Source organism: Homarus americanus, unplaced genomic scaffold, assembly GCF_018991925.1.
Source record: "Homarus americanus isolate GMGI-L3 unplaced genomic scaffold, GMGI_Hamer_2.0 scaffold24694, whole genome shotgun sequence".
NCBI lineage: Eukaryota > Metazoa > Arthropoda > Malacostraca > Decapoda > Nephropidae > Homarus > Homarus americanus.
The window spans coordinates 5,784,705-5,809,971 of NW_024732780.1; the positions used below are offsets into that span (position 1 = coordinate 5,784,705).

The window sequence follows — 25,267 nt, forward strand, 5'->3', positions numbered from 1 at the left end:
GGAAAAGTTGAAATAAATTTTAAGACAGTTTAGTTATTGATTTCACATCATTCATATCAAACATATATCGTCTTTCTAAAGTAGACCTACGCAGAACTAATACCACTAAAAAATATGTACAGGTAGTCCCCGACTTACGACTGCCTCAACTTACGTCCATCGGCACTTACGACCTGCTCTGACCTTACGACCGTCGGGACATACAACCGCCGCAGTCGTGACCAAATTTTTTTTTTTTAAATGACGCGCACATTATCTATATACCGAAACGTTTCCAGTTAATGTAGTCTCCATGTATAATTAGAAAATTATGGCGCCCTGGGTGCATTCAGCTGACTACATTAAAGGTAAGTGCTCAGTCACACTGTATCCATTCCTCATTATTTATTACTTTTATTGTACAGTACGGTATTTCATTGTAGATTTTTTTTTTTTTTTTTTGTCGGACCTACGACCATTTGGACTTACGACCTGGATTTGGGTCCCTAACCCCGTCGTAAGTCAGGGAGCACCTGTACTGTATACGGCACAGTATAACCATTACCAGAGACTAAAAACTAGTATTTTATCCTTGGTAATAACTACTGTTCACATAACTGCATCAGGTTAATATTTAGTAGTTGCCAACACCTAAATGAATATTGAGTCATATATGGGGAGATAAATAATACAAACAATTTACTATTCTCTTATGTTTCCATCAGAAATTTATAGTTTAGAGTTATTTTAACTTTTATTTTATAATATTTGGCAAATCAACATGGGTGACGTCATAGCCATGATGTAATACTAATGCGTTAATCAGCACAAGTCTCCATTCACGGGCAGTTGGAAGATGGTGTCTGTGTGAGGAGGATGTACAGTCATCCCTTGGTTATAGCACACTTGGTTATCGCGATTTTCGTTATCACGCCTCCATCAAAATCTGCACACCTGCTGTTATAGCTCATTTTTCAAGCCGAGAATTTCGTTATCACACAGTTGCCTCCAGGTGTATTGTTACCCATTTGCTTCACCTACATCTATTGAGGATAAAATCTTTCACCTACAAATTGACAATAACACATTTGCTGTAATCAGACATATCTAGTTGCCTCAACAATTGCAACCCCAGTTGCAATTTCAAATTCTGTGTCATTACTAAGGAATAACGAAGTCTCGGGTGCACTCTAAGATTGAGAGAAATTGGAGGACTCAGACGTCCTGAAGCAATGAGAAAACGGACTCCTCAGACGGGGGACTCAAATAAAGAAAGCATAGCAACATGTTTTGTGGACTACAGTATTGAGCGTACCCTTTTCATCACTTTGTAATAAACCTAGCCATGCCTGTGTGTTTCTGATACATACCATAACATTATCTTTATCTTTAGTGGGTCTAAATGGTCGTAAAATGAGAAAATTTGGGTTGGGTCTTGGGTGCCTGGAACCAATTAGAATAAATCCCATATGTTCTGTACTTTCGTTATCGCGTTTTTTGTTATCGCGCACTCAGCGCGGTCCCAATTAGGCGCGATAACCAAGGGATGACTGTACATTGGCTAGCTGGCGCATTATTAAGTGCATTTTGGACAATGAAGCAGCAGCCGTTGAAATTTTTTGGGCTCGGGGTGTTCTTGTTTCATTTGTAAAGTGTCCAAAATATAATTCAGAGTGTCACTACTGTGTAGATTGCCATGCATGGTACTGTGGTAAGAGACGATACTGATGAAGACATCCAAGTCGCATCACTCTATCCTCCTGTATCTCTTACTTAAGGTAAGATTTTTGCACACTAGGGATTAGGTTAGGTTAGGTTTTTTTTTTCTTTTTATAGGAATTGTTTGACCTTCCATTTTCTCAATATCTAAACTAGTGCTCATTTATAACGACAATGAAGGGAATATTTGTATTTAACACAATGATTTATACTATATAAACCCATTTTAAAAAGTTAATTAGGCACACTATTGGCAACTACTAAATATTTACCCTGCACCAACAGTTTTTCAGTTAAATTCAAATTATTTGCCCTTTGCCTTTTATCCTCTTCACCATTGATTGGCTCGTTACCTGCTTGGGCGGTCGGTCACATCTCTGTTACACACTGTTGGCAAGTACAGTCTCTCCTCGACTTATGACAGGGTTCCGTCCCGACGACCAGGTCGTAAGTTCATTTGGTCACAAGTCGAAAAGGTGAAAATAATACATAGAAATTCTAAAATGAAATACAATACTGTACAGTAAAAGTAATCAATAATGAAAAATGAATAAAGTGCTACTGTGCACTTACCTTTAATGTAGTCAGCTGAATGCACACGGGGCCTCAATAATTTTTTAATAAAGCATGGAAACTACATTAATTGGATGAAGCAGAGGAGGAGACAGGGCAGTCGTATGTCCAGGTTGTCGAATATATATATATATATATATATATATATATATATATATATATATATATATATATATATTACTCCCTAACGCGTTTTATCATATACGCGGTGCCTCGCCAGAGCTGAACTTTCACTTAACACGGATTTTTTCCACATATACGCGGTGAGTGTCCGGCTCAGACGCTATTTTTAGATTTGCCCCACCCGCCACCCTGCCTGACTGCCTGTTTTAGCTCATAAAATTCATACAAATTACCCGGCCAGAATATAATTTACATTGCTGGAATTCTTATAATTTGGTGATCATATTGAATATAAACATCATATATTTTGCATTAGACATACAAATTTTAGATAACATTTTTTCTCTGGGTAACTATGTTATCTTTTGTGCAAAATATATGACATTTATATTCAAAATATTCCTGGTCTTACAAGGAATCCAGCAATGTCAATTATATTATCCTAACTTTAGTTTGAGGTATTATTTATTACAAAAAAGTTAAGTATTCTGGTTTTCCCACACATCTCCTTGGGACGGTTGGTGGGGGGTGGGGGGGAGGGAGGGACCGACCGACCATCTGTTACCCCGTAAGAATATTTTTTTTTTTTTATTAACTGAAGATATTTGTTTTAGCTCATAAAATTCATACAAATTACCCGGTCAGAATATAATTTACATTGCTGGAATTCTTATAATTTGATGATCATTTTGAATATAAACATCATATATTTTGCATTAGACATAAAATTTTTAGATAAAATGTTTAATCTGAGTAAGAATGTTATCTTTTGTGCAAAATATATGACGTTTATATTCAAAATATTCCTGGTCTTACAAGGAATCCAGCAATGTCAATTATATTATCCTAACTTTAATCTGAGGTATTATTTAATACAAAATGTTAAAATCTAAATTTTTCACCCACTCTTCTCTTGAAGGGATGATTGGTGGGGGGTGGGGGGGAGGGTTGGGACTGACCGCGCGGTTGGAAGAGGGGGAAGGCAAGGTGGGGTACTTTGATTGACAGATAGTGTCCTGAAGATTATTTTTTTTTTTATTAACTGAAGATATTTGTTTTAGCTCATAAAATTCATACAAATTACCCGGCCAGAATATAATTTACATTGCTGGAATTCTTATAATTTGGTGATCATTTTGAATATAAACATCATATATTTTGCATTAGACATACAAATTTTAGATAAAAAATTTTCTCTGAGTAACTATGTTATCTTTTGTGCAAAATATATGACATTTATATTCAAAATATTCCTGGTCTTACAAGGAATCCAGCAATGTCAATTGTATTATCCTAACTTTAGTTTGAGGTATTATTTATTAAAATTTAGTGGTTTTCCCCCAAAAATTTCTCAGAGAGGGAAGAGCCGGCAGTGTAGTGTGAGAGGGGGAGGGAGTTGAGTCCATTATTTGAATGGACATTAACTTGGCGACTGTATTTCTCTATTTCTCTTAAGTATTAATTGTGTGCATGTACCATCATAAAATTAAGATGTTATTTTTACTACAATATAGTTATGTGTCTTCAAAAAGTGGAGTTTGGGGGTCGGGTTTCTGTGGCTGAATTAACCATATGTTCTGCTGTTCACTTAACGCGGATTTCACTTCTAACACGACCTCCTGCCCGGGTCACACCTCATATATATATATATATATATATATATATATATATATATATATATATATATATATATATATATATATATATATATATATATATATATATATATATATATATATATATACATACAGTCAACCCTCGCTTTACGCGGTCCCACATTCCGCGTTTCCATGATTGCGCGGTACCCTGCCGAAACCAGAATGCTCACATTACGCGGTGCGTGTACCCCTTTACGCGGAGAGCGGCTGGCGGTCCTCTCGCGCCGCGCCATTTTTGGATCCAAACTTCCCGCCATCTCTCCCGCCATCCGCCATGTTGTGTAAGCGGCGTGAGGAGGTTGCGCAGTGTATGTCTTTGTTGCGTTATCGGTGACGTCATATGATGTAGCGGACTGTGATTGGGCAAAGCATCCTACCTCCCTCCCCGCTAGTTGTGATTGCTTTAATGTACTATGACGGGCCCCGCCGCGGGACCACTCAAGCCCCTTGACCTACCTGCATCAGTTACACCCCTCCCGGCTACACTGTGTATATCGGTATCCATTGTTCCATAAGAATGGCTTCCACCGGACCACCACCACCACCACAAAGAAACCTTGCATTACCTGGACCCAACCGCCCTAAGCCAAAGAAGACATGACGTTCCTTAAGCTACGAAATCAAATATAAGATCATACAAGAGTTGGAGAAAGGAACAAGACAGGTTGATCTCGCGCGCCAGCATGGTGTTAACGAATCAACTATCAGGACAATTAAGAGGGATGCAGCCAAGATAAAGGAGCACATGAACATCACAAAGTCTACAGGTGCTTCTATGATCAAGTATTTCCACAACCAGGTGCTTCTCAAGACGGAAAAATTACTTGTGAGCTACTTGGTGCGTCAGGCGTGACGGAACATGGCGGTGGACACGCGCTCTGTTAAGGAGTACGCACGTGAACTGTATGCTGCAGTGTCACGAAAGATGGGAATTACAGAGCCCAAACCCTTTAATGCTTCCTCTGGGTGGTTACAGAGGTTTAAGAAGAGGAACAAGATCACCAATATCAACATTGGTGGTGAAGAAGCCAGTGCTGACCGTGCTGCGGCTAGGGAATTTCCTCCGTTTTTACGTGAGATTATGGAGGAAGGACAATACACCGACGACCAGGTGTTTAACATGAACGAATCTGGTCTTTTTTGGAAAAAGCTACCTTCCAAGACCTTCGTTGTGAAGAATGCCAGCAAGTGTCGGGGTCGGAAGTTGCAGAAGGAGCGCATCACCGTCCTGTTTACCACCAATGCCTCCGGTACCTGTAAGCTCAAGTTATCGGTGATCCACACAGCACGCAAACCGCACGCCTACAAGAGCATGGACATGACCAAGCTAAATGTCCACTGGCTGACCACACGTAAGGCGTGGATGTTCTCTACTCTGTCCCTCTCATGGTTTGATGACTGTTTCATTCCCAATGTTAAGAAATTCTGTGAGCAACAGAATGTGCCATTCAAGATTTTGTTGCTGCTTGACAACGCACCAGGACACTCGCCCCTACTGTTAGATCATCACCCCAACGTAAAAGTGGTCTTCCTTCCTCCCAACACTGCGTCTATAATACAGCCCATGGACCAAGAATTGATCTGTAATGTAAAAGCTGCATTCTCTGCTAAAAAATTCAAGCTCCTGAACGACTACACCAACACCAAGGAAGAGTTGCATAACCTGAGTGACACCAACACCGATAGCAAGAGCGAAGACGACGAGGATCAACAGTTAGCAGAGCAAGAAGTACTTTTGAAACAATTCTGGAGAACATTCAACGTCAAGAAAGCTGTGGACTTCTTGGTGGAGGCATGGGATCAGCTGTCTGTAGCAACTGTTCGTTGCGCATGGAGACATGTGTTGCAAGGTATTCCGGGTGTTAGGCAGAGTAAATCTGTGACTGGTGAGGTTCAGACTGTTGCAGTAGCAGTGGACCTTGCCAGAGAAGCTGCGCACAGTATTACAGCTGCAGGCTTCTCCGAGACCACCAACGACAACATCCTGGAGGTGATAAGGGATCCTGATGTGACTACCGACGAGATGGTAGATGATGATGACGTCAGTGAAGAGGCAGGTGGTGCGTCATCCCAAGAAGAACACCACTTATCCCATAGTAATGTAAGGGGTGCCATTGAGTGTATTGAGAAAGCCAAGCTCCTCCTTTCCGACGACCCTGACGCTAACAGGTATGAAATCTTCACTACCCAGCTGTTGCAGACTATGGAGCCCTACATCAAGGTTTATCACGACAACATAAACACCAGCCGTCAGCAAAGCATAACAGAGTTCTTCACCCGCAACCCACCACAGCCAGCCCAAGCCAGTGATAGTGGCAGAGACAGTGATGATGACTTTGAGGGATTTGTTTGGGAGGCACTAGTAAGTGCGGATGACACCGATTAAGACTCACCTAAGGGCCAGTAGCCTGCCCTCTGCCTCGGAACCAGCCTCCATTCTCCTACGCCGACCCATCTCTTCTACTAACGTAAGTGTTAACCCCAACCTTGTTTTTTTCTAACCTAATCTTCTGTTTATTATTCGCTTATTGATTGTTCCCTTCTATATTATGTGTGTGTGAATACCATTATAAAGTTAAGATGTTGTTTTTACTAAAACGTACGTATTGTGTTGGAAAAAGTGGAGTTTGGGGGTTGGCCCGGTCTCTATTTCAATTAATCCCATATGTTATGTTGTTCACTTTACGCGTTTCTCACTTGACGAAAGGCCGCCATGGGTTCAACTAACCGCGTAAAGTGAGGGTTCACTGTGTGTGTGTGTGTATATATATATATATATATATATATATATATATATATATATATATATATATATATATATATATATATATATATATATATATATATATATATATATATATATATATATATACACAGCTCCTCCCTGAATTACGACCTAATCGACCTGCGACCACCCGCACTTACGACCTGCCTCAGTCTGTAACAACCACCCGCACTTACGACCGCCGCAGTCGGTACCAATTTTTTTTTTCAAATGACGCACGCATTTTCTTTACCGAAACATTTCCGTCCCGTACAAGAGCTTGGCGTGGCTTGGGTCGCCACGTGGGTACAGCACCCACGCCGTAGAGTGCTTAGTTGGTGTTTGACTGTCGTTGTATCCGCAACTGATCGCGCTGTGTACTGACATTATTTTCGTATTTAATTGACTTTTAGAACGACTGGAAAGCATTCAAGTGAGAATACTGGTAGTGCTCAGAAGAAAAGGAGAGTCAATTACTTTTCAGACGAAAATGAAGATAATAATGCAATATGAAAATGGAAAAATTGTAGCAACAATTTCACGCGACCTAGGCTTCTCATACTCGACCATATCTACTACAGTCGGCCCTTAACATACGAGGGGGTTAGGTAACAGAGATACCCGTGAATGTTAAAAATCCGTGTACTTTTGCTGCCCCCCCCCCATAAAACCCTGGCCCCCCATGTCCTTATTTACCGTATATACCTGTATGTAGTTCGAGTTTTTAAGACCAAATTATTTTGCAAAAAATTGGGGGTCGACCTCTAAAAGGGTAATAGTTTCGTTAGGTTGAAAAATATTTACCAGTAACTACCAGTAAACAATGGAAACGACGCACCAACGCACCACCAGCTGTGAGTGTCGGTACAGTCGCCAGGGCAGATCTCTTGCGTCATCATAGCTAGCCCAAAGTAGCCAAATCCATGGTATGGTATACACAGGACGATGTAAAACAAAGTATTCATTTGTTAAAATTTATTTATAGATACTGTACATAAATTTTTGTTCATTACATTTGAAACATCAATCTTTGTTAATTAAATTTGATACAAAAGAAAACTACGATACCGTATTTTCATTAAAATATTACATCACAAGTATATTTTACCTTAACTGTGACTGAATGAATATATTCTCAGAAATAAATATGGAAATGTAATATTTTGGCTGAAATGACGTACATATTACTGTACAGTGGAAAGTGGGATAAAATCATGAAAACAATGACTTTCGCTTTCTTTCGTTGTTCAAAAGATTTTACCGTAATCGCTTTTCGAATGGTTTTCAGTTAAAAAACTGTTGTACTCGTACTGTATTACAATAATATTCTATCCTATCATTAGCCTTATAATCCCACAACTGAAAACCATTCGAAAAGCGATTACGGCAACATCTTTTGAACGAAAGAAAGAGAGAGAGTCATTGCTTGCATCACAATTTTATCCCACTTTCCACTGTAATACGTACATCATTTCAGCAAAAATAATACATTTCCATGTTCTCAGAAATAAATGGTAGTTTTGTTGAAACGTAATGTACAGTATTTAATATTAAAATGCAAAAATAGCTATAAAAACAATTAATACACCCGAAATATACTGGCTGGCATCTCCACTCGTCCCTGCTCCTGCTCCCGCATCCAAGGCCACCTCACCACTCCTCCCAACTCGCTCCCTCCGCTCCCTCCTGCGCCTCCTCCACCTCCTCACCGTCACTACTGCCGACAACAAACACAAATGTTTTGTGAATAACTGCACCTCCACTTCCTATGTACAGTACTTGTACTTACTGTACTGTGCTGTGCATTTTTACAAACAATAAACATGGCAAGAAAAGCTATTAAAAAAAGGAGATAAGAATTTCACTTTACTGTACCGTACCTCTCCTCGGCGACATGGCGAGGGTCATCGGGCTCATCGTCACTCAATTCCATAACAGGTGGTGAAGTGGGGGCGACGGTGGATTCAGCTACTTCCTCACTGCCGCCAGCGATTGATGGTGTTGAATCTCTCCTTTGATGATCAAAGAACATGGTGATGGGGAGTTGTCCTCTCTTTCTTTTCATTTCTTCCATGATGTTTTTGTATGGAACAAAAGCATCATCCATCCCTCGCATGAATTTCAGGGCACGCACCATGGAGGGGTCCATACTATAGGCCAGGTTTTTCAGTGCCTCAATCATCCCGGTCATCTCCCCCAACTTCTCCAACGTTATTTCTTGGTACGTGTTTTTCGAATCGTTTTCAATTAAAAAAATGTTACAGCACATGTATATTTTACCTAAACTGTGCCTGAATGAATGTATTCTCAGAAATAAATAGTAGTTTTGCTGAAACGTGATGTATTTCAATGTAAAATAGGATAAAATACATGACGAAAACAAGAGACTTTACTTAACCTTCCGATGTTCAAGATATGTTACTCGTTTTTTTAGTAGTTTTCGGTTAAAATACTCTTATATTAGTGATATTCTATTCATACTGTGCTTGATATAATACATTCACGGAAATGTAATATTTTTGCAACTACAATGCTGATGTCAACACAAGCGTGGTTACAGCGAAACTGACCGAGTGAGGGAGAGCTATGCGTGTGTGTGTGTGAGGTTGCGGGAGCGGGCGATGTCCCGTGTTCGGTGCCGCGCGCGATTTGAATGTACTTCAATGTACAGAATATTCCTCCGGCGGGGCAATCCACGTATTTGCGAATCCGTGAATGCTAAACCCGCGTATGTGAAGGGCCGACTGTATTTTGAAGGACAAGGAATGTATTCGTGAGGTAGTGAAAGGATCAGTACCTACAAAGGGAACTATAATAACGAAGAAAAGACAAGGTCCCATTCATGAGATGGAAAAATTACTTGTGATGTGGATGGAAGACCAGCTACAAAAGCATGTACCCTTAAGCCTTCTAACCCTACAGGCTAAGGCAAGAAGCCTTTTCAAAAGCCTGAAGGAGCAGGCGGGAGATGAGTGCGAGCAAACCTTCAGAGCAAGTCATGGGTGGTTTAACAGATTTAAGAACTGCTACAGTTTAAATAATGTAAAGGTGTGTGGAGAGGCAGCTGGTGCTGATGTTGCCGAAGCTTTTATGGAGGAGCTAGATCATGTCATCGTGGAAGGAAATTATTTGCCTGAGCAAATATTCAATGTGGATGAAACTGGATTATTATGGAAGCGCATGCCTGAACGGACATATACCGGTATCCACAAAGAGGCAAAAACAATGCCAGGATTCAAGGTATTCAAGGACCGAATTACACTTCTGTTGGGGGGGGGGGGAATGTAGCTGGTTTCAAGATAAAGCTCTTCATGATCTATCATTCAGAGAACCCCCAGGGCTTTTAAACATGTCAGCAAGCACACACTGCCAGTGTTTTATCGAAGTAACAAGAAAGCCTGGATGACCCTAGTACTGTTTGAGGATTGGTTCATGACTTGTTTCATTCCTCGAGCCAAGGAGTATTGTCTGCAACAAGGGATTGCATTCAAGATTTTGTTAATTTTGGATAATGCTCCGGGACACCCACCACACCTGGACGACCTGCACCCTGATGTTAAGGTAGTCTACCTTCCACCTAACACTACCTGTATCATCCAACCCATGGATCAAGGTGCTTTTGCAGCTTTTAAAGATAATTATTTACGTACGACCTTCGCTCAGGCTGTTGCTGCTACTGAAGGTGAGAAAACGCTCAGAGAGTTTGGGAAGGACTACAACATTTTGACATGTATAAAGAACATTGCAGTATTGCAGCATGGGATGAGGTTACAGAACAGTGCATGAATGGAATATGGAAGAAAGTCCTGAAAAGATATGTGAACAGTTTCAGAGGATTTAATGAAGATGAAGAAATTTCTGAGATTAGTAACAAGATAGTATAGTTGGGTAAACAGCTTTAGTTAGAAATTGATAATGAAGATGTTGAACAGTTGGTTGAAAGAGTAGCAGAAGAGCCAAGTAACGAGGATCTTATCAAACTGGAAGCACAGAAAAATGCAGAGGAAGAAGAGAGTCAAAATGTAGAAGAAGAACCTGCACCCCCAAATTTTTTTCAGTGAAGCAAATGGCAGAGGCATTTGCTATAATTAATAAGGGGATGCAAATATTTGACGGAATGGATCAAAATGTTGAGCGTTTTGCCAAAGTTGACAGAATGGTCCAAGATGCACTTGCTTGCTACAGGGAGATTTATAATGAAAAGAAAAAGCAAACTGTGCAGTCTAAATTGGACATCTATTTTAAGAAGTCCCCCAGTGCTGTCTCCTCACGCCCCACCAGTGCTGCCTCTTCACTCCCTAAAGACGATCCAATACCTTCAACCAGCAAGTTTCCACTGTACATAAACCTGTCTGAAGAAAGTGACATTGATGACCCACCCAGCTCCTCTGCTTCATCCAATTAATATAATCTCCATGTATACCTGTAAATAGAAAATTATTGGGGCCCCATGTGCATTCAGCTGACTACATTAAAGGTAAGTGCACAGTAACACTGTATCCATTCTTCATTATTGATTACTTTTACTGTACTGTACATGTATTTCATTTTAGATTTTATATGTACTGTATTATTTTTTGCATTTCCGACTTGCGACCATTCAGACTTATGACCTGGATTTGGATCCCTAACCCTGTCGTAAGTCGGGGAGGAGCTGTACCAGGATGTATCAGCAAAATATTCAAGTGATCACTGCAAAGATTGGTTATCAAAGGGTGATTCAATAGTTTATCCCTAGGAAAAAGCAAATGTGATTCACAATAACAATCACCAGTGAGCAGTGTAGAACTAACCCATGGGTATTTTATCGGTGCCACTCAAAGTAACAGCGGCGGTGTTAACGATTAGGCAAGTATTGACAGATGTCTACCAGTGTACCACGCCACAGAAAATTAGTCAGTGGTCCTCAAAGTGAAGTACTCGAGGCGCACCTTGTACAGTTTAAAGCGAGGAAAAGGATATTCTGTTGGCAATGTTATTGTACTACTGAAATCACTGAACATATTCCATGGCCGCAGTTGTAAAGAGGGACATCATATACAGAAGCCCATCAGGACCATCACCTCCAGTAGAAAACCAAGGAAACCTACTCCTAACAGACTGCACCAATACACTGAAGTTCCCTGAATATGGTACAGTCTCCCCTCCTTATTACTCTCCATTGTCACCTCTCTCGCCAAAAAATTTGAAGTGCATGGCAAATTGATCCTGAAATATGCCACATTGAGGGACATCAACTCTTTCACCACCTTCGTACACATGGGTGTGGAGGGGGTGTTGCCCTCTTCTGTCAGGATGAACTATGTCTGTCATGCCTCGATGTTTTAGTCCCAGCTGATGAAGAGGCATTATGGGTACATGTACCATGTGCCCACCTTGCCACACTGCCTCTATCATATCCTGTGTGGCATACCACCCACCTCGCCTTGCTCACCCACCAGAGATATTTATATCAATCACCATATTACCACCTCAGACCACTTCAGCGTTAGGTACCCATGTGCCAAGTTAGTACTACGTGGGGATTATAACAAAATTGACACCAATGATATCCAGGACCAGCTGCTATTATTATAACCTGTGAACTTCCCTACACATAGTCAAAACACCCTTGACCTTATCTTAACTGATTTGGTGGACCAGTACCAACCACCTAAACCAATGCCTCCTATTAGGTGTAGCACACTCCTATCAGTGTTTTGGTCTCCAGCTCTCACTACCAGCTGTGTGCAGAGCCCTTACATCAAGACCTACAGGCCGATCACTGACTCTGCAATGTGTCTCTTCGAGCAGTGGATAGTTCAGCATCCCTGGACTAATGTACTAAATGTGGATGAAGTAGATGCCAAATGGACATAATTATATCAACACCATCAGTCCACCAATTCCTCCAGCTGACATGCCTTGGGTGACACTCTGGATCAAAAGACTTAGGCTGCAGAGAAACACAGCCTATGATCTCAATGACAACAACCGATACAGGACCCTACGCAACTAAATCATCCGTGAAATACATGCTGCAAAGAAATCTTACTACTCATTCATGCTGCAATACCTGAAGTAGACCAACATTAGCCAGGGGTGTGGTATGCTAAAAAAAAAACCCTCTGTGGACTAAACAATAAGACACACTCTCTCCCCTTCCTGGTAAATTTGCATAAGCACACTCAAATCTTTTAGAAAGTCAAAAATATATTGTTCTATTGTATTTATGTGTGTTTAGACCGATTATGACCTTCATTTTAGTAGGAAATTGGCAGGTTTTTTTATCAAATTTTTTTCGTGGGGAGTTTCCCGAAAAAAATTATGGCTAAGCGACTACAAAATACACACACAAAAAACAAACACTAGCAAAACATAAACTAAACCAAACCTAACCTAACTGACTCTCACCATATGATGGAATCACTTATTTCTTACCTTATTGGCCGTCTCTTCTTTGTCTTTGGGATGAGGGACGAGTTACCACAATGCCACATATGTTGGTCTTGACGCTATTTACATTCGTTCTTACACTTAGGACACTTTACTGAGGTTGGGAGAACACCATGAGATTGAAAAAATGCTGTAGTTTCTTCGTTTTTTCCCAAAAACTCGCAATCAGCTCCATATAATTGAAGTGACACCCATCGCAGACTTCCATGGTCGGAAATGAATTTGAATTTGGAAATATGAGACCCAAAATAAAAATTGAATTTGATTGGGCCAAAAATACAGCGAATTAAACCACAAATTATTTTTATAGGTTGCCCCCCAAAAAACGTTTTTGATTGGCCGCATGACGTGTACGGGAAAGCATGCGCGTGATGTTTTATGAAGGAGACACGCAGTGTGGAAGGTGAGGTAGGCGATAATGGTGGAAGATTAATGGAAGAAAGAGAAAATTTGGGATACGCTATCTCCATTATGTATTATACATTTGCAACGGTAATGTAATAGAAGAAAATTATCTTATACAATTAGACGTCTTATTCGAATATGATAATTGATTAGTGGTAGGAATGTGGGGTGCGAAAATGCAATAATACCCCCTTCCTTAGCCATCTCACTAATGGTGATGCAGCTGAGCAATCTAACAACCATTTCGCAACTATATGCCAGACGCTCCCTGGGCTTGACCTACCAGCCCCCTCTCCCATTGACTTCCTGGAGAATTCGAAGTAGCAAGACGTTTGGACAAACTGAAGATAAAGCGCTCCACCACCCTATTGACTTACCAATGAAACTCTATAAGGAGTTCTCCCCAGAGCTAGTTAAACACCCTCTACTCCATCATAAGTGTTTCCCACAGTCAAGCAAGATGCCCAGCTTGGAAACTCCAAGCAGTGTTGCCACCAAAAATTTGGGGAAATATGACGCTGGATGCCAAAAAAATCTGTAGAAATCTGTGGATTCCCAAAAATGCCTACATGAAATATCTGTAAGGTCTCAAATTAATTTTTATAATAGTATTTATTATTTCATCAGAAATTTTACAGGATAATGACCAGTATCTATAGAAGATACCCAATTTAGTAATATACCCATTATATAAAGAAAATGCATGATAATATAAAAAATATCTGATTATATTAACAAACTTCATGCAGAACTTCTGATATAGCTACAGTATCAAATTTCTAGAGGACCATTGTAGAGAATATATTGTACTGTAGTAACATATTCAGTATACAGTGAACCCTCACTTTACGCGGTTAATGTAACCCACAGGGTACCGCGGAAAGTGAGAAACGCATAAAGTGAATAACATAACATATGGGATTAATTGAAATAGAGACCGGGCCGACCCCCAAACTCCACTTTTTGACGACACACAACTATGTTGTAGTAACAAATATTATCTTAACTTTATGATGGTATGCACATACAAATAATAATTAAGAGAAATATCAATAATATTAGGTTTTTTAACACTTACATTAGTAGAAAAGATGGCTGGGCACACGGGGATGGGCGGTTGGTTCCGAGGCAGAGGGCAGATTATTGGCCCTCACCTGTATCACTTGTATCAATTGTATCACTATCCACCACAGAGGCATGCAGGGCCTCTTTGTCAAACCCCCCAAAGTCCATTAAGTCCATATCCTCACTATAATTATCACTATCACTGACTTGGGCCGGCTGTGGTGGGTGGCGGGTGAAGAACTGGTAATGTTTTGATGACTGGGCGACCTTGTGCGCACCATGTTCGCGCCGCTTACACAACATGGCGGATGGCGGGAGGTTTGGATCCAAAAATGGCGCGGCTCGCCAGCCGCTCTCCGCGTAATGGGGTACACGCACCGCGGAATGTGAGCATGTTAGGTTCCGGCAGGGCACCACTTAAACGTGGAAACGCGGAATGTGGGACCACGTAAAGTGAGGGTTGACTGTATAATGAAAATATTACGTCACATTATTTTGTCACATTAGATGCACAATATTGTTAGAAATACAGTATGTATCACATATCAAGATAAAGACCCAGTACAGTGATCTCTCGGTTAACGAAATTTCAGTTAACGAATTACATTCCATAAGATTCTTAACTTCGGTTAACGAGCATTCCCTCGATTAACGAATTCCTTACGAGCGCCCCTCAACATGTTTCCATTGCACACTAGCTATTATATTAGTCCACCAATACTGTACAGTAATCAGTTCTAGGGCTTAAATTCCTTACTATTTTAGTAAATATCAAGATGTTTGTACTATTCAATTATTTTAAAAGTCTTATATTAAATTTTTTAGTCATTTTAACAATTATTTAACATAATTTAAGTACAGGGAAACTAGTTTTTAGCGCACCAAACAGCCTGTCAACACACCATACAGGTATCAGTCTCTGTGTCTTTTCAGTGGAGGTAACATCTTGCTTCAGACTCTCTTCAACATAAACGATTTTTTTTCTGTGTTTCCAGTCAAATTATTGGTCATTTTGAAATTTATTTTACATATTGACAATATATAATGCAGTGCCGTGTTGATTTAAAGAAAATAATCTTGAATTACACCAAGAGAACTAAAATTTTATGGGTGAAATGGCACAATAGGGTGACTTCTCTTCCACCAATGCCTTCTCTTCTCCCTTCTCCTCCACCCCCATTCTAATTCCCATCATCATCATCATCCAGGAGCCTTCTACATACACACCTCAAAGTAAGTGTACTTTACTACCTTTTTTGTTGACTTTAGGCAATTTTTGGTGAGCTGGAACCAAATACTCAAAAACCCATTGAAACAATGGTTTCGGTTAACGAGCAACCTTCTAGAACGAATTGTGCTCGTTAACTGAGGGACCACTGTACATAATGAATCGGAATATTTTATGCAAAATACAGTACAGTAGTGTTTCATTGCAAATCCCACAGGAACCACAATTATAAGTTTCACCCTATTAATATTTAAAAAAATGGCAGTTATAAAAGCAACCAAGCAGCTCTCTCCCACGACCGAAAAAGCAAAATTACAGTGAACCCTCAAGATCTGGATTAAAAGGGGCGGCCACCTGTCCGAAAAGGTCGATTGTCCGAATCTTCCGGTGAATGTACTAAATGTATAAAAACAATAAATAATGATATAAAAAACACCAAAAATACAGTACAGTACATATTATTCTGACCACTGAGGTTAGTTATACAAACTTTTTCCTGTGAAGAAGCCATAATTTTGAGCAACATATTACTGTACTTTGTACTCAAATGTACTACATTAAAGGACTAAAATTTTTATCTCTTGTGCAAACTTTGTGATGTTTATACTCAAATTATTTGCTATCTTGCAAGAATTCCAGCAATGCAAGTTATATTCTGCTAAGTTTAGTCTATGATATTTTATAAGATAAAAACTTAAGCCTAAAACTACCTTCACCCTGTTTTGGGAATGCTTCTCAGGGAGGCTTCTTAGCCCAGAACCCACTCAACTTTTTTGCCCGAATCTTCCGAAATCTGGATTTACCGGGTCCTGATCTTCGAGGGTTTACTGTACAGTATATAATGTACAGATAGGTTTTTGAATAAACCAATACAATCAACACAGTATAAAGGACTTGATACAAATAAACAATAGCTACCTTGACTGAGAGTTACTGTGTGCTGTAGTATAGAACAAAGTAAAATTCCCGAAAGCTTCCTTCTTCAGTGAATATGCAAGTAAATACAAATCGTAAGCCAAGGTATGCTATGGAGAAAGTGCGGTGTACTGTATTGTATATTTTTGTCTTAGCAAACCCACAAATAATGAACACAATGAAGTATATACAGTACTGGCATATGCTATTATCACAATGGAAGGCCAATTATCCATCAGCTTATTCCTTAAGACTTCCACCCTTTTACTCTATGAGGCAAAGACTTAATTACCTTAAAGTCAAAGCTAGATGAATCCCTGAACAGCTGTTTAGTCTGGAGCAAGCCTATCATAGTCTCTGTTGACAGTCTATTTCTTGTTTTGGTTTTCATTATATTGATCGCTGAAAAAACCCTCACTACAGTGGCACTAGAGTGAGGTAAACAAAGGAGTTTCTTCATGAATTTGGAGAGATTAGGGAATATGAGCGCCTATTTCCCATTTGTTTGGTCTCACCTACTTTACTTTACTCCAAAATTCCTCAGGTTTCATACTGGAATTGACCTCAACAAGAGTTCCTACAGAATTACTTGGCAGCCTCCACTGTGTTTATTGCTTGAATATCTGTAGCAATATAGTCATAGATCTGTGACAGATTAACCAGTGATGAGATTTCCTTATCAAACACCACTTTTGGACTTACAGCTTTCAAAGATCCTACATTTACAGACTCAAAATAATGTCTCTTGTAGTTCTGGGTGGCAGCTTCGATGAAGAACGCTACAAAATTTAACCTAAACCTGTTTACGTCGTCCTTTTCATACTGGTTTGAACTTCTTACTTCCATCCCTACTTTGACACCCAGATTGGTTTTAAATTAATCAGATCTCTGAATCTCATTTGCTTCAGTGGTGTCTTTGAAAGGTAACTCTGTTTCATGTAACAGTCCAAAATTGTTCTTAGAGTACATGAAATTAAACTATACAGGGCATGAATTTGGGTACGCTGAGACTGCATTTGCTTGTTTGCTTTGTTAAACACTGACAAGACAAATCCCAGGAAGAGGAGGTGCAGTCTTGTGACAGGGTTAGACAACGTTTTTAGGATTGTTTCAGTGGCAATAAGCTTATCACACAAGACTGCATTAGTGAAATAGAGTCTTAGAGCATTGGGATGGATGCAATAATTTGTGTGATTTTACATTTGTGAACATTTGAAATTCTTCTAGCTCTCCTACTCTCTTAGAGCTACAATTGAAGTTAACTGTATATATCTCTTGCTAAATCTTCAATTGACTGAGGAAGCTTTAGAAATGCATAGGATGCACATAGAACAAATGAATGGCATATGCACTTCATAAATAAGTGAGGGACATCTGCCTTCAATAAGGATGAAAGATATTGATGTGCTCCTAACATTGAGTTGGCATCTTCTGCAGCAAATCCTATTAGATTGTCTTTGTAGGGAATGCCATTATCATTGCAGAAGGTAACAACATTATTGTACAGTGTGTCAGCTGTAGTATCTTTCAAGGGAATGAGGCCCAGAAAAAAATCAATAACTATCATTATCATTAGCTCTTGCAACCATGCACAGATGTTTAACAAAACCTTTGTCAGTAGATTCATCAACCATGCACAGATGTTTAACACAACCTTTGTCAGTAGATTTATCAACCATGCACAGATGTTTAACACAACCTTTGTCAGTAGATTTATCAACCATGCACAGATGTTTAACACAACCTTTGTCAGTAGATTCATCAACCATGCACAGATGTTTAACACAACCTTTGTCAGTAGATTTATCAACCATGCACAGATGTTTAACACAACCTTTGTCAGTAGATTTATCAACCATGCACAGATGTTTAACACAACCTTTGTCAGTAGATTTATCAACCATGCACAGATGTTTAACACAACCTTTGTCAGTAGATTTATCAACCATGCACAGATGTTTAACACAACCTTTGTCAGTAGATTCAGCTACAATTAATAAAAAAATTTTGTCCTGCAGAAGTTTAGTAAGTTGCTCGTGATATTCTTGTCCAGTCATATTATTGATTAGTCCAGTTGTTTTTGTTCGACCACATTTAATTTTATCTGCAATCTTTAAATCTTTGTAAGCAGCTTGAATTAGTTTGGGGAGATGGTCGATAAGAGACAAGGGTAAATCATGCTCTGTTATAAATGTTGCAAATTGTAATTCACCTTCTTTAACATCATCATCAGTTTTGGACACCAATAAGCTTGTTAGGGAGCTTTGACCTTGAGCTGCCTTTGGGTTACCTAAGTGCTTTTTGTTTTCACTGTGCATTTCTAGACCATATTTACCAGCAGTCAGTTTAAGGTGAACATCACAAGCACTACAGTAAGCATAACCATCTCCTTATGAGCCAGCTTTTACCCAGCCTTTAAGTTGAGGACCACTTTCAAATTCTCTACAAAATTTCTGTGATTATCTCCTTTAATTTTTAGAACCAGTTTTCTTCTCCTCTTGAGAATTATATCCCTCATTCTCACTTTCCTCTTCCATGTTGACACCTGTACATATAATAGAGAATACGACAATAGGTATTATTGCATTTTTGCAAGCCACATTCCTACCCCTAATCTATTATCATATTCGAATAAGACGTCTAATTATAAGATAATTTTCTTCTATTACATTACCATCACAAATGTATAATAACGGAGATAGCGTATCCAAAATTTTCTCTATTTCTTCCATTAATCTTCCGCCATTATCGCCTACCTCGCCTCCCACATTGCGTGTCTCTTTCATAAATCATCACGCGCATGCGTTCCCGTACACGTCACGCGGCCAATCAAAAGAGTTTTTGGGGGGGGACCAATTAAAATGATTTGTGGTTTAATTCGCGGTATTTTTAGTCCAATCAAATTCGATTTTTATTTTCGGTCTCTCATACTTCCAAATTCAAATTCATTTCTGACCATGGAAGTCTGCGATGGGTGTCACTTCAATTATATGGAGCTGATTGCGAGTTTTTGGGAAAAAATTAAGAAACTACAGCATTTTTTCAATCTCATGGTGTTCTCCCAACCTCAGTAAAGTGTCCTAAGTGTAAGAACGAATGTAAACATCGTCAAGACCAACATATGTGGCATTGTGGTAACTCGTCCCTCATCCCAAAGACAAAGAAGAGACGGCCAATAAGGTAAGAAATAAATGATTCCATCATATGGTGAGAGTCAGTTAGGTTAGGTTAGGTTTGGTTTATTTTTTCTCGTGGTTTTTTGTGTATTTTCTACTCACTTAGCCATTATTTTTTTTCGGAAAATGACCCACGAAAAAAAATTGGACATTTTCCAAGGGAAATGAAGGTCATAATCGGTCTAAACACACATAAATACACTAGAAAAATATATTATTGACTTTCTAACAGTTGGGTGCGCTTATGCAAATTTACCCGACAATATAACGACAAGCTAAAACAACCAAGCATGCCCCACTATATCAAAGCCTGAACTTGCCTAGCTTATACTACAGACGGGCAAGGGATGACCTAGTTGAGGTGTATAAGCATCTCAGGGGGCACTACTCAGTTGAGTGTCCTTACTTGGAGCTGGCGGATGCTCGCCCCACAAGGGGTCACAGCTCAAGATTGAAGAAGCCGCAAGTCCAGAAAACTGTGAGGGCAAACTTTTTCTGAGTGAGGGTTGTGAACTCTTAAAATAATCTACCAGAGTGTTGTGACGGCACCGAGTGTGAGCTCTTTCAAGACCAGACTTGACCAACAGTGGAGCAGGTTCAGGTATATTCAGGAGCCGGTGCATGCCCAGTCCTTGCCAACAGTGTGTAACAGAGACGTGACCGATCACCCGGGCGGCTAACGAGCCGATCAATGTGACGAGGATAAAAGTCAAAAGTAAAAGTGAGATTTTGTCGTTCTTAGCTTCCCTCCTGTTTTCAAAGGCAGTGTTTGTAACTCCGAGTGTGGCCGGTAGATGGCAGACACAGAGCATGGGAAGTGTGTTATTGTTAGGGGAAACTTAAAACAAATTCTCATAAGGTTGAAATAATATCTACGGTATATTGGTCAGTTTCTTCTTATTCACTAAGAAAATTAAGTCCGTATTTTATTATGAAAATGTCTTCTTATACAAAAATCTGTAGCTTAAGCCTCTTTTTCAGAAAACTTCTGACAATCTGAAATTAAGCACGAAATCTGTAGATCTATAGATAAATCTGTAGAAATAACGTCGTTACCCTAATCGGATTTAGTGCCGTTAATGCTTACTCGCTGTTTCCTGTCCTGTAACCACGTCCTAATCCATTTTAGAATATCTCCTCCAATGCCATGAGCCTCCACGTTTCGTATTTATTACTTTTACTTTTATCCTCTTCACCAAAAGATCGGCTCGCTAGCCGCCCGGGCGATCGGTCACGTCTCTGTCACGCACTGTTGGCTGCACCGGCTCCTGAATGTACCTGAACCTGCTCCAGTGTTGGTCAAGTCTTGTCTTGAAAGAGCTCACACTCGGTGCCGTCACAACACTTTCTGGTATATTGGTCCAAGAGTTTACAACTCTCACTCCGAAAAAGTTTGCCCTCACGGTTTTCTGGACTTGTGGCTTCTTCAATTTTGAGCTGTGACCCCTTGTGGGGTGAGCGTCCGCCAGCTCCAAGTAAGGACAATCAACTGAGTAGTGCCCCCTGAGATGTTTATACACCTCAACTAGGTCACCCCTTGCCCGTCTGTAGTATAAGCTAGGCAAGTTCAGGAGGTCCAATCTCTCAGGGTAGCTGAGGTGCCGAAGTGCAGGCACCAGTCTGGTGGCCCTCCTTTGAACATTTTCAACCAACTGACAGTCCCTAGCATATTTCGGGGACCAGACGGGGTGACAGTACTCCAGATGGGGAAGCACTTTACTCTTGAAGATCGTTGCGAAGGACAGACCGTCTAGATATCTGAACGACCTTCTTATAAGACCCAATAATTTATTTGCCTGATTTACCTTCTTCTCGCAATGGCCCGAGAACTTCAGCTCATTGTCAACATACACACCTACTGTAGGTCCTTCTCACATTCAGTCTCAACTAGTGCAGTTTCTTCATCCCGTTGGGACATATGATACGCCTCCTTACAGTTGGTATGCCCAGGTGCATCCTGTTACACTTCGTGACATTGAATCTCAGCAGCCATTTCTTCGACCATTCCTGGAGCCCACAGAGGCCCTTCTGCAGCTCTTCACAGTCCGCTTGGTTCTTGATTTCCCGAAATAACTTGGCGTCATCGGCAAAGATTTGTATGGAGGAGTGTACAACGTCAGACATGTCATTTATGAAACAAACAAACAAACAGCGGGCCCAATACACTGCCCTGTGGTACCCCGCTTGTGACAGGTCATGTAGAAAGTATTCTATCCACGCTAGGACATTATTCTTTAGAAGAACTCTTACCCAAGGCAACTTGTACCCACCTGAAGTTTACCGTATCCACTTTGAAGACAAGATTTTATCCGAAGAACATAACTTTATAAGTTATCAGTGCCATACATAAATAAAATAAATACATCAATGAATAACTAGTGAATTGTAATGGACAAAAGTATTAAAGAAAAATAATTTAGAGACTACTACTACTTTTCTGTCACTGTCTATGTCATTAATGACATGCCAGAAGCTATACACTCCTTCATACAGATATTTGCGGATGATGACAAGTTATTTAGGGAAATTAAGAACCAAACAGACTGTGAAGAGCTGCAGAAAGTTCTGTATGAGCTTCAAGAATGGTCGAGGATATGGCTGCTAAAATTCAATGTCACGAAGTGCAAAAGAATGTACCTGGGTTGCACCAATAGTAAAGAGGTGTGTCGCATGTCCTAACAGAACGAAGTGACTGCATTAATTGAGACCTGGGTGTGTATGTCGACAATGAACTTAAGTTCTCGAGCCATTGTGAGAAGAATGTGAATCAGGCAAAGAAATTAGTAGGTCTTATAAGAAGGTACAGTAGTTTAGATATCTGGTTGGTCCGTCACTCGTCACGATCTTCAAGAGTGAGGTGCTTACTCGTCTGGAGTACTGTCACCCCGTCTTGTCCCTAAGGTATGCTGGAGATTGTCAATTGATTGAAAATGTCCAAAGGAGGGCCACCAGAGAGATTGGAGCACCTGCAACTACCTAGCTTATACTGCAGACGGGCGAGGGGCCACCTAATCGAAGTGTATAAACATCTCAGGGGGCACTACTCGGTCGAATGTACATACCTGGAGCTGGCGGACATCCGCCCCACAAAGGGTCACAGCTCAAGGTTGAAGAAGCCACAAGTAAGAAAACTGCGAGGGCAATTTTTTTTCTGAGTGAGAGTTGTGAACTCTTGGAACAATCTGCGGGAGAGCGTTGTGACGGCACCGAGTGTGACCTCTTTCAAGACCAGACTAGACAAGCACTGGAGCAGGTCCAGATACATTCAGGTGCCAGTGCATGCCCAGTATTTGCTAACAGTGCGTAACAGAGACGTGACCGATCGCCCAAGCGGCTAACGAGCCGATCAGTGGTGAAGAGGATAAAAGTAAAAAAAGTAAAAGTAAATGATGGGATATTTTATGTAATTTTCAAACTGGGGATATTTATGTGCATTTTCCTTCACTCAGATGTTTCCTCCATCTTGTATTATAATACCAATATTTTTACTGTAATATTTGATAGATTTGTGTACATTTATAAGTTGTACCTTCCAATACCAAGAAGTTGCTCCTTCAACATTATACCTGTCAGTATCCTGCATAGTGCGTCTCCATTTATATTATACCTAAACTTCATCATCTCGATTATCCATGTTAAGTCCTAAGGCTCTCGCCGTAGAACAACAACCCTTCAAACAAGACACAATAGGGCAAGCTCATTAAAACATTCAAAATCTTGAAAGGCCATTTTTCGTCATATCACGCTGCGGCGCGCATCTCAAACACTAAGGGACAACCTCAAGTTAGAAGATGTCATGCAGGACGAATACAAGGAAATACGATTACTGTACTTCGCACTTCGACGATTCACACTTTACTTTACTTTTTTACTTTTATCCTCTTCACCACTGATCGGCTCGTTAGCCGCTTAAGCGATCGGCCACGTCTCTATCACGCACTGTAGGCAAGTACTAGTCATGTACTGGCTCTCTGTTACGCACTGTTGGCAGGTACTGGGCATGCACCGGCTCCTGAATGTGCCTGAACCTGCTCTAGTGTTGGTCAAGTCTGGTCTTGAAAGAACTCACACTCGGTGCCATCACCTGACTTCATTTAACCTACCCTAACCTGATCTGATAATTGAACTAAGATGGTAAAAATCGTATAAAACGGTGTGCTAGTTCTATGGGATAGTCTACCAGCTTAAACTGTGGAACCGAATACAGTACTGGGCTTGAAGATAGTAAGATTATCTAGACAATTGGGTTATCCTACATTGGTCACTGGCGAGGGCGGATCCAATACTTTTCTTTAATGCAATGTTCCCCCACCCATAACTTCTTGGATCCCCCTTTTGATATTACTCGATCCGCCCCTGACTGGCCTCGTTCCCAAGGCTCAATGACCACCTCCAATTTGAGTGACCATGCTTTGGAAAATGAGGTGAAACATATAAACAGTAAACACATTAACACAAATCCTACAGACAAATTAAATAGAAAATCTCTGAATATTTTGAGGAATATTCACAAGAAGCATTTTCCAAAAAGGCAAAATTAATAAGAGTTAATTTAACGTTCAACGACAACACTCACCGTATACCGTAGTGCAGCTTGACTTTTGTATATCCAGTGTGTTGGTGGTTGTACTGTACTTTGCCGTCAAGTTTATCCTCATTGGTGATAATATAAATAAACTGTGTTAATATTTGCCGAAACAAAAATAAGGTAGTAAGGAAAACTGGATAAATCGTACACTGAGGGACTCGGTACGCTTGTGACAATGCCGCCCATGAGCTACACTTACCAGACACTATTTTTTGTTCAACTAAAAAGTAATTATTCAAGAGACTAAAATCCTCATCGCTCTTCAGAATATTTTATTTTTACCAACAATTATCTACATATTTTTATAAAAATAGCAGCTGGTTTATTGTGGCAGTTATAAGGTGTATAATTATGAACATTTGAGGTTAGATAACGTTGTGACGCTGGGTCCCTATCGAGCTCCACCAATGAGAATATCACTATACGTTTGGCTCACAAGCTTTCCTCTGCCGATAGCAACTCCGCACCTTGCGAGGTCTCATATTTATTATATTATTTACTCAACATCGGTAAGTTAACCGAAGATATCAAATTCAAAACATTTATAGACAAAAACATCAAAAGGAGCTGGTTCGCATGCTAACTAGCTCGTCCCAAAGTACTCATAACAAAAGCTCTTTAATATTGTACTTTAATATT

The 25,267-nt window shown here is 40.1% G+C and overlaps 2 protein-coding genes across 3 annotated transcripts in view; both read right to left on the bottom strand.

Annotated features, from left to right (window-relative positions):
- LOC121868992 overlaps positions 1–24,806 on the bottom strand; it is a 56,852-nt gene extending 32,046 nt beyond the window's left edge. For both annotated transcript variants that reach the window (XM_042370049.1, XM_042370048.1), the window contains exon 1: positions 24,617–24,806. The gene's annotated coding sequence lies outside the window, so the exon portion shown is untranslated. The remainder of the gene's footprint in view (positions 1–24,616) is intronic.
- On the bottom strand, positions 16,656–19,474 carry LOC121868994. Its single transcript, XM_042370050.1, has 2 exons — positions 18,834–19,474; positions 16,656–18,788 (listed from the first exon to the last, which is right to left on the bottom strand). Exons 1-2 carry the CDS (start codon positions 19,180–19,182, stop codon positions 18,418–18,420), a joined length of 720 nt encoding a protein of 239 aa, XP_042225984.1. The 5' UTR covers positions 19,183–19,474; the 3' UTR covers positions 16,656–18,417.
- Positions 24,807–25,267: the final 461 nt, after the last annotated feature.